The sequence below is a fragment of the Impatiens glandulifera genome, chromosome 8, assembly GCF_907164915.1.
Source record: "Impatiens glandulifera chromosome 8, dImpGla2.1, whole genome shotgun sequence".
Classification (NCBI taxonomy): Eukaryota; Viridiplantae; Streptophyta; class Magnoliopsida; order Ericales; family Balsaminaceae; genus Impatiens; species Impatiens glandulifera.
The window spans coordinates 10,569,513-10,580,069 of record NC_061869.1 but is presented as its reverse complement, the minus strand read 5'-3'; the positions used below and the strand labels follow the sequence as shown (position 1 = coordinate 10,580,069).

At 31.0% G+C, this 10,557-nt stretch overlaps 1 protein-coding gene across 1 annotated transcript; it reads right to left on the bottom strand.

Moving 5' to 3' along the window:
* Positions 1-219: 219 nt before the first annotated feature.
* LOC124912960 (expansin-B15-like) lies at positions 220-1,134 on the bottom strand. Its single transcript, XM_047453589.1, has 4 exons — positions 1,065-1,134; positions 869-978; positions 609-790; positions 220-529 (listed from the first exon to the last, which is right to left on the bottom strand). The coding sequence occupies exons 1-4, from the start codon at positions 1,132-1,134 to the stop codon at positions 220-222; spliced, it is 672 nt and encodes a 223-aa protein (XP_047309545.1).
* Between the last annotated feature and the right edge of the window lie 9,423 nt (positions 1,135-10,557).

Below are 10,557 nucleotides of genomic sequence, written 5' to 3'. Positions count from 1 at the left end.
ATAAATCCCGAATGTTTTACGAACAAATACTTATTTCATTTTTCAAGTCTTATAACGTGTTTTAATATCATTCTAACACCAAACTTTTATTCAGCATTATAATTTATATAAGAAATAAGTATTAAGACTAAACTTATTTTATTATTTGAATATCTTAAACAAGATTATAACCACCCACCGATACTAGGTAGCTAAAATAATGTCTTAGTTAAAATAACTTTAAAATTGAACGGAGGAAGAATAAGTTGCACCAGGGTGCCAACCAACTGGTATAACGTTATTAGCTATGACAGATCGTCCACTGCTTGTGGTGAGACGAATAGATAAAGGACCCGGTACCAAGGAGTTGATACCCCATGTAGCCCCGAATATCTGATGTGCAACTCGAAACTCGCCCGATCCTTGTTTAATCTCTACTTTACTGAGGTCGCCATCTCCACCTTCTTCCTCTATATTTACGGCTATATAATTTGGGTTCGAACCTTTATCGACTACAAATTTTATTTTTTGCCCATATTGACACGGAACCCTGCACCCATGCCATATAAATTGTCGAAAAATATCAACACATGTAAAAGAAAAAGATCGATAAATAAATATATATATACCGTTGGTAATTTATCTGGATCTTCCCAGCAATACGGAGTTCAGCAGCCTTCCCATTAGTTGCTAAGGCACCAAATGCGGTGCCACTCAGATCAAATTGATCAGGATTACATTCTGGACATTGATCGGAAACAACTACCTTTATCGGTTTTTTTGAACATGCTGGGTGTGACGAACATTGCACCTATATACATATATATATGTTGAATAAATAGATCTAAAAGTTGTTTCATCTCATATGATCAACATAAAAAAAATGAACCTGATAACAAGCACCACATTCTTGGCCACCTTTAAATAATCCATTACCGACTGCGGTTACAAATTTTCCATAATTTGACTCGACAGTATTACCATATCCACATGCTCCGCCTTTATATATATTACATATAAGACATAAATTTCTTCGTTTTGACAAATTTAATAACATATGTTGTAAATAAAAAATGATTTTTTACCATCAGTACCAGCACCATTGGCAGGTCCATACCATGTGGCTATAGTAGGTGATGCAGATACACTAAACATTATTAAAGATAATACAAAGATGAAAAATGTTAATTTTACTTGAGAATACATGACTAATTTCAACAATGTTATTTCTTTTTTTTAAACAAAACTCTATGAATATGTATTAATCTTCTTAGATTTTATTATTTTGTGTAGTAAAACTTTCGTTATATAGGCATTTCTCAAATAAAAATATTGTATGAATCTTATTCTTTAGGAAAAAGGTTAAACTTTTCTAGAGTAATTTCTTAAAAAGTAAAAAGTAAAGAAGAATACAATTATATTTATCCAATCTCTTTCTTAAATCATTGACTTCTACTTCTTAAGTCATTCATTTATCTTCCTTATGAGAGTTGAGTCCTTACAATTGTAAAAAGTGATATTTAGAGTTTTAAGTTTTCATACTAAAATATTTTTCATTTAATATCATTTTCTCATTATATAATATTGGTCCGTGGTCAGTGTAAATGCACGAATAATTATATAATATTAATATAATTTTTAATTTACTCTCACATATATATTTAAATTAATCACATCTCTCGACCCGACAATTCAGACATTTTAAAAATTAAGCATCATTATATATATAAAAATTAGTTAGTCAAAAAATTGAACTTATATAATTAAAAAAGTTTCGCGTTCATCAAATTTAGTGTTGAATTTAAAATATAAAGTCTTATTAACATAGTTGGTTAAATAGTTGTACTTGTTTTGTTGAGTTGTAAGTTCGAAACATACATATAGTATTTTTAATTTTATTTTTTACAGTATTAAGTTTATGAACGGGTGAACTAGGGGTGTAAATGAGCCGAGTCGCTCGTGAGCCTCTCGGTTAAAGCTCGATTCGAGTTCGGTCAAAATCGAATTCGAGCCGAGCTCGAGCTAGTATGTTTAAGATTCGAGCCAATTCGAGCTTATGTAAGACTCGCTTGATGGCTCGTCGAGCTTTTTCGAGCCTAATCATATTTTTTATTTATTATATTTCATTTTTCAATGAAAATTTAAAACACCCATAAGACTATTTATGGTCTTATTGTTTATTATACCTATACCAAAATTATTGGTACATAAAATGTATGAGATTTTCAATATTTTGGTATATCAAGATATACCAGAATAATATTTATAAATTAAAACATATATATTATATAATACTTATAAGAAAATAAATAGACAAAATATTGTTAGAGAAAATAACACCCACACTCAAACCTAAAATGAATTAGAACCGACAATGTCGGAAATGGACTTTTCTATCTAATGAATTATAAACCCATAATAGATTTCAGTATTGGATCCCCAGCTAGAAAAGTTACTCCAATAAAATTTAAAGATCTGGGTTATACCCAATTCAGAAATGGTTTTTTTTAAAGTTTTCATATTTCAAAAATAGAACAATTTGAAAAACAATTCTATGAATTCTGCACAGGAAAAAATTATTTAAATCCCTTTACCTCATAGTTTATAAGCATTTATGTAAAAAAATTATATAGTTGTTATTGAAAGAAATTATATGCTAGAAACTGGCAAAACCTACATAGGAATATATCCGCCTCAATAAACTTTTCATATTAAAAAAAGTGGAAAAATTACACATTTTGCAGCATTTTCAAAACTAATTGAAAATGATACACTACCAGTAACTTGTAAACATATTAATAACATGTTTGAACATCAAAATTATATAAATTTATTCCTAAATATTCAAGGAGAATAGTTACAATTCATCGATAATAAGGTTGAAAATATAATAAGTTCACTAAATGAAATCGAACCAGGTGTCATAAGAATAGCCCCAAAAGAAAAAGAAGCTTCCCCAAGCTTCCGACCTCTGCCAATAATATCTGATTTCAAATTAAGGCCAATGCACTAGAAAAAATTCTTGATGAAAAATTTAGCAAACTGAGCATAAAAACTCTAGATAAAGAATTATAATTTAACTTGATTAAAAAAATCAGATAAAAAATAAGTCTTCAAAGACCAGATTAATAAAATCAATAAATGGGCTGATAAACCCATTCAAAGAAAATTCTATTATAGCAGACCGACCCCAATGGATGTCTTGCATGAAGAATATACAAATACAATTGATATCAGTTATTCTGGTAACAAGATATATGAATTGAATATTGATGGTTATTCAAACAAACAAAATTATAATATAGTACATAGAATGTTAATGTACTCAACCATTTGTAATAATAGTAACAATATTGATAAAACTATAGCTACAATTATTGTTGTTGGGTTTACAAGACAACTAAATGGATGGTGAGAGAATTATTTTTCCCAAGATGATAGAGATTCAATCATTAACACTGTAAAACAAGAAAACAATATTCTTGTAGAACATATAGTTTATACACTAGCAGTAATTTTTTTTCTAGAAAACAGTTTAGCGCTATTTCATTAAATAGTCGAAAAGTGGGAGAGGGTCAAAATCAAAGTTAGACAATCTCTAGTTTTGATTAAGGATGACAAACGACGATCCTAAAGTATATGATTGGAAACAAACAAACAAACAACAAAAGCATACAAGACCTACAATTTTAAAATTTTAATTCTGTAGTGAACTTCCTCTTTGACTACTCTTACTCTACTTTAGAATCCCAATTTGTATTTCTCGAATTCCAGCGATTATATTTACGTCGCATCCTCGCATGTTTGGCTCCAACTTTGTTTGAGTTACTTCGATCTACTTTTATAGTCTCCTCTTCACATTTCTCCACTACTTTCTATCACTTCCATGCAGTTAATATTAATGAACACTTCACAAGAAGGTACTTCAGTGATAATTGTGATACTATAAGGTTCCGTTATTACAAAATCTAAGGTGTAAAACACTTCCAAACTTTAGATGGTATAAAGATACCTTCCTTAGTAGAGTCATGGAACTCCCATAATGTAATAATGTAAACTGAAAATCAAAATTTATTGACAGACTCCCAAGTCCTATTTGCTGATAGTGTTAGAAAAATCTCAAAAAGAATTATACAATGATACTATATGAAAACTATATATGGTGCATTAATAGATACTTGTATTCAAGAAGGATTAGCCTTATGTAATGAGATTAAGCTATGTCAACAAATTCAAAGACATAGTTTAAATGATAGAAAACAATTAGGTCAATTATGCCTACAATTCGGTCTAGATAAACCTACATTTAGCAAAGATAGAGGTTCAACATACAATAGATTTCATAAATATAGAAAATCTTCCAGACACATTTAGAAATGAAAAATCAAAGGAGGGATGAAAAATCTCAAACAAGACCAAAGAATTTAAAAAATAATAGGAAATGTCACAATTGTAGAAAATTTGGACACGGATCAAAATGTTGTTGGGCAAAGAAAAAAATTAAAAAATTTGAAATCCCAGAAGATACAAAACGATTATAACTCTTCAAAACTCACAATCTGAAGAATTCGAATCAGATTCAATAAGTTGTAATTCTGGATTAAATGTTCTGAACAATGAGAACATTTCTGAATTAAGCTCAGAAGACTCCGAATGTGAGCCATGCCAATCGGGACTAAGATGTCGCAAGAAAGAATTTAATAAAATTGACCAATATCAAAATATTAAAAAATCTGAATTATATAGAATCATATCTCAATTCTCATATATGACAATTCATTTTTTAACCTCTAATCATGCTTTTGAATGACTAAAAGCAAATTAAGTGTCCAGAATTAAGAATGCAGATCATATATCAGTTCAATACTAAAGAAAGAACTTCGTCCTCTAGAGGAGAAGAACCATAAGGCAAGACTTTTTTGGAGGGGAAAAACGACTTATCGTCATTTCATTAAAAATTCCTAAAACAGGAAAAAAACCACGAGTTTAAAAGATCATTCTAGACAGGCATAGAATAATTTTGAAGTCGTAACATTCTGAAGAAAAGCTAAAAAGATAAAAACGTAAATGAATTATCTGATTACAATGCTTTCAATTCTAGTGAGTTCAAAAAACGGTAAATTCCAGTTCCTACAGATAATCCAGTTCTGCTCCGTACTTGGAATTTTTCTCCACGTTCTCACGAGGGTGCTGCAATCTGATACAATATCTTTCCATAATTCTTCAACGCTCCTACGTGTTCTGCCATATACCGTTGCATTCCGTTCTTTCCAAATGTTATACACCAATACTCCAAAGCGGCACTTGAACACGCTTATTGCAAATATATTTCCCTTGGATTTGAGTAGTGTCGCTTCTTTAATTTCATTCCATTCGCTTGCGAAACTGATCAGCTTCAGGTTTTTATAGAATCTATCCCAAAGCTCCGAAGCAACACAGTAGCTCCCAAATAGGTGATCTATAGTTTCTTTATTTTCTCTTCATATAAGACAACTCGCGTCCGGGATGCTCATATACTTTCTGATACGATCACGAGTGTTGAGTCTTTCCCAGAAGGCGAGCCATAGGATGAATTGGTGTCGAAGGATAATATCCGTTGACCATACAAGAGGAACCCATTCTACTTTCTGCGCTTTTTTCCGAGTTACCTCCCATATTTTCTTCGATACCAACTTCCCATTGTCCTCAGCTTCCCATAAGGCAAGATTTTAAATTATAATAAATCTTATAATATGACTGAGGTAATGAACCAACTTACGAACAAATACCAAAACAAAGAAGATAATATATCTATCTAAAATCTTTACAAAGAAATAAATAATTTTAAAGAATAATTTAAAATATTAAAAAATAAAAATATTATACAGGAATCAAGAATCACTAAATTTGAGAATAAAACTCAAAAAAACAATCAAACTTATCATAAATGAAAAGAGAAAATAGAAATTAAAGAAAACATCTTCTCAGAAAATTTCTTATCCATAATAGAAATAGTCAAATCTCAGAAATGACACATAAAAATATCATTTTTAATTGATAATCATTATACAATTTCGCTTATTGTTCTGGTTGACAACGGAGTAGATCTAAATGTTATACAAGAAGTGTTGGGTCAAATTACTTTGACTAAGGGTTAAAGTATTCTGACTAATGGAATTTTAATGATGAGTTGATATAAAACTTAAACTAATTCGTCTAATTGTTTTTAGTGCAGGTGTATCGAAAACATGTTATATTAGACTAAAGCTGAATGAGGTTCATTAGACTGATTGGATCTTAGACACATAGAGTTAGACGTGCAGTCTAATAGACGTAGTTAGACATGTAGTCTAACAGATACGTAGTTAGACATGCAATCTAACAGATACGTAGTTAGACGTGTAGTCTAACAGACATAGTTACTAATAGATACGTAGTTAGACGTGTAGTCTAACAAATACGTAGTTAGACGTGCAGTGTAACAGATACGAAGTTAGACGTGCAGTCTAATAGATACGTAGTTAGACGTGCAGTCTAACAGATACGTAGTTAGACGTGCAGTCTAACAGAAATAGTTAGACGTGCAGTCTAACAGACACGTAGTTAGACGTGCAGTCTAACAGATACGTAGTTAGACGTGTAGTCTAACAGGCGTAGTTAGACGTGTAGTCTAACTCCTTCAGATTAGACTGAAGGGAAACGTAGTTAAACGTACCGTCTAATAGATGAGAGTTAGACGTGCAGTCTAACTCCTTCAGATTAGTCTAAAGGGAAACATAGTTAGACGTGTCGTCTAATAGATGAGAGTTAGACGTGCAGTCTAACTCCTTCAAATTAGTCTGAAGGGAAACGTAGTTAGACGTTCCGTCTAACAGATGAGAGTTAGACGTGCAGTCTAACTCCTTCAGATTAGTCTGAAGGGAACCATAATTGGACGTGTCGTCTAATCCTATTAGACCAGGTGGTCTAATGGATCCTGCTATTAGACGTGGGTGTCTAATTTCATTAGAATTGTTAGTCTAAGTGAAAAACGTCTAATGCCATGTTTAAGCAGTTGCTTGAATTTATCATCCGTCTACCCACGATCAACTAGCTATATACTACTCCTGCTCCACTTTTCAGTGCATATCAGTACGACAGCCAGTTGCAACCAATTAACAAATGCCACGTAAGCAAATATTATTCCCACTACTTGTTTCTTGTAGGACAATCCTAGAAGAATATTAGGTGCACTACCAGATTGGTACGGCCACGATCTTGGTGCTCAGAGTCTGCTGTACATATATACTATGGAGGCATTCCAATGGAAGTTTGCCAAGTGTCATTATAGAAGATTCGACCGTTTATAGATGCTCCATATTTAAAGATCATCAAGGAAAATGGAAGAATGGTCGTTGAACACTGAGAAATACGCATACGAACGAACTACTGAACTTACAATCTCACGAACTGCTCTCTTGCTTTTACTGTGTGTACATAAAGAGAGTATTAGAATCAAAGAATTGTCTAGCTTAGTGATATTCTTCAATATACTGTAAGTTGAACAGAGTTTGTTCTGTTCAACAGTGAGCTAGCCGTGTAACTGTATTTGATTCTAAGAAAAATATAGTGAATCCTTCCGGTGGTCGGAAGAAGGGGTGACGTAGGAGAGTTTGTTATGAACATCCATAAACAAACTACTGTGTCATTTATATTTGTCATTCATTCTCTCATTGGTTCTTAGCTTCAAACCTGAGCAAATGTTTCTGCACTTGAATCGTTCAAGAGTTTGCAAGGGATTATGAAGAATAGAAAGTGATTTAAATCCCTAACAGGATTTCTATCAACTCGTTTATTCGAAGTCGTCATCAATAGCCAAACCCCCATCTCTATCGATTATGCCGATCCTATCAAGAAGGATTAATTCCTACTAGATATTTTTATAAAACAATGCATACCCCGTGGCATCTAGGTGGAGAAAAACTCTAAATTCAATATAAATTTCCTAAAGCCTACATATGAACTAATAATAAGTGCATTGTCCAAAGTTTTATACTTGCTAAAGATATCTCTAACCAGGTCATAATTGGTACCCCATTTTTAAATACTATTTATCCAATTAAGAAAATCGATAGTAAGGGCATTACAGAAACTTTTCAAGAAAATGGTATTTTTCTAGAATTTATTATTGAACCATTAACTAAAATTTTACATAGTATATATGTCAGTATCAAAACAAGATCAAATAAATTTTCTAAAATAAGAAATAAGTCTGGTAACAATTGATGAACAATTAGAAAGCCCCAGATTACAAGAAAAAAATACAGTAGAAACTCGATAAATTAATACTCAATTATTTAATAAACTCTCTAAGATAATATTTTTGGCCGGTCCCGACTCGGGGATAGGGTGCTATATTAATAATTCGCTATAATTATAAGATAATACATTTTTGATAATTTCTTTAGACCCCATATAAAATATAAATTAATAATTCCTTATATATAGCATATTACATGAATGATATATGAAGATTTCTTGAAAAATGACTCAATTGTCTTTTGTTTTTTGTTGAAATCAATTTCCCCTTGAATGTCGTCTCTAATTTCCTTAGCATGGTAAGAACTTCTTGTGTTGTTTTCTCATAGCTCAACAAGAAATTGTTCAATGTGATTGTCATTTTAATAGCTTCATTTCGCGAAGGGGCATCCATTGAAAACCATAGTTACTATGAACCCATTCTTGCAATTGCTTTTGAGTGAGACTTGGATTATCCTTGTTGTGCTTGCATAATGCTCTTCGAATCTCGTCTGTCATTGTTGTTTTTTCACACCTTTAAGATGGGAAGCCGTGTTGTGTGTATGATTTGTTTGTGTTAACCTACAGTATTTTGATCTTGTTTATATAGAAAATATATTTAATGTCCATAAAGTGATACATTGAACACAAGAAGCATAATAAAGTGGGAATTTAAGGTTTCTTTCAAATTGGGCCATTCATTTGATATACCGTACATGCATTGTATACAATAATTAAATGGAAGTTTAAAGGTATTTGTAAACTAAGTATTTTACTATAAATTAATAAAATATTAATTAATATATAAATTAATAATTATTAATTTATCGATTAATTAATAACTCTTTTAATTAATAAAGTTTGGCCGTTCCAAGTGTATTATATTATAGAGTTTCTACTGTACTTTACTAAGAGATAAAATTTCAATAGAAATTTATAATGAGCATCCTAATGCATTTTGGGATAGAAAGAAACATATGGTTTCACTACCTTATGAAGATTATTTTAATGAAGTGAATATTTCTACGAATTCGGAAAATAAATTCGGAATTTTTGGAATTATGTAAAAAAGAAATAGATACTCTTTCACAAAAGGGCTAATAAGGCCTTCAAAATCCCTTTGGTCGTGTACAGCTTTCTACCTGAATAAACACTCAAAAATTAAAAGGGGTGTACCAAGATTATTAATTAATTATAAACCCCTCAACAAGGTATTAAAATGGATTAGACATCCAATTCTTAATAAAAAAAATCCTTACTAGACATACTATATTATAGTCTAATATTTTCAAAATTTGATTTAAAATCAAGATATTGACAAATCTAGATTGAAAAGTCTAATAGGTATAACACAGCTTTTAATGTCCTGTTGGACATTATGAATGGATTGTTATGCCATGCAGATTAAAAAATGCTCCCTCAGAATTTCAGAAGATAATGAATAATATTTTCAATCCTTATTGGCTATCTTGTCAGATTCCATTATGAAAAATAGAACGAAACCCAAAAGAATTATGCAACAATCGCCAAAGAAATACTCGCTATAGTAAAATATGTTTTAAATTTTCAAGACGATTTATATAATAAAATTTTTATTAAATTAACAGACTGCAACACATCTAAATTTATGTTTCAAAAAGACTTTAAACATGATGTATCAAAACAAATATTTGCCATATGGCAAGCTCATTTGGCCCCATTTGATTTTGAAATAACGTATAAGAAGGGAAAATATAATAATCACCTTGATTTTTTGACTCGTCAGTTTTTAAATTTACAGGAATGAGCATAAAGAGTTATGAATCTTTCTCTAATAGAGGAAGGAGACCCTCCTCTTTTAGAGGAAGAGGCGAGGAAGGACACCAACGGTTATATCTCAATATGGGAAACAAAAGCGCATAGCAATGAATCTCTCTCAGATCCCTAGAGTCAAAAAGATCAGCCCACCTATGCCAAAATACTTGGCGATAATGAAACATAATCCAATAATAATGGATTTACAATAAACGAATACATATTTTTCCTAGAAGAAAAAGACCTCAGATGGAAAAATGACTCAAGGACAATAATACAAAGGTATTTAACAATTCGTCTTCACCATCAAGGACTTATAAATCCCGAATGTTTTACGAACAAATACTTGTTTCATTTTTCAAGTCTTATAACGTGTTTTAATATCATTCTAACACCAAACTTTTATTCAGTATTATAATTTATATAAGAAATAAGTACTAATTAACTTATTTTATTATTTGAATCTCTTAAACAAGATTATACCCACCGATACTAGCTAGCTAGAATAATGTCTTAGTTAAAATAACT

What these genes read in the sequence shown, in the direction of transcription:
- LOC124912960 (XM_047453589.1), bottom strand. Translation starts at nt 1,134, where the DNA reads ATGTTTAGTGTATCTGCATCACCTACTATAGCCACATGGTATGGACCT. An exon ending in AATGTGGTGCTTGTTATCAG is followed by an intron (nt 791 to 868) that starts GTTCATTTTTTT and finishes ATATGTATATAG; the next exon opens with GTGCAATGTTCGTCACACCC. An exon ending in ATCCAGATAAATTACCAACG is followed by an intron (nt 530 to 608) that starts GTATATATATAT and finishes GCATGGGTGCAG; the next exon opens with GGTTCCGTGTCAATATGGGC.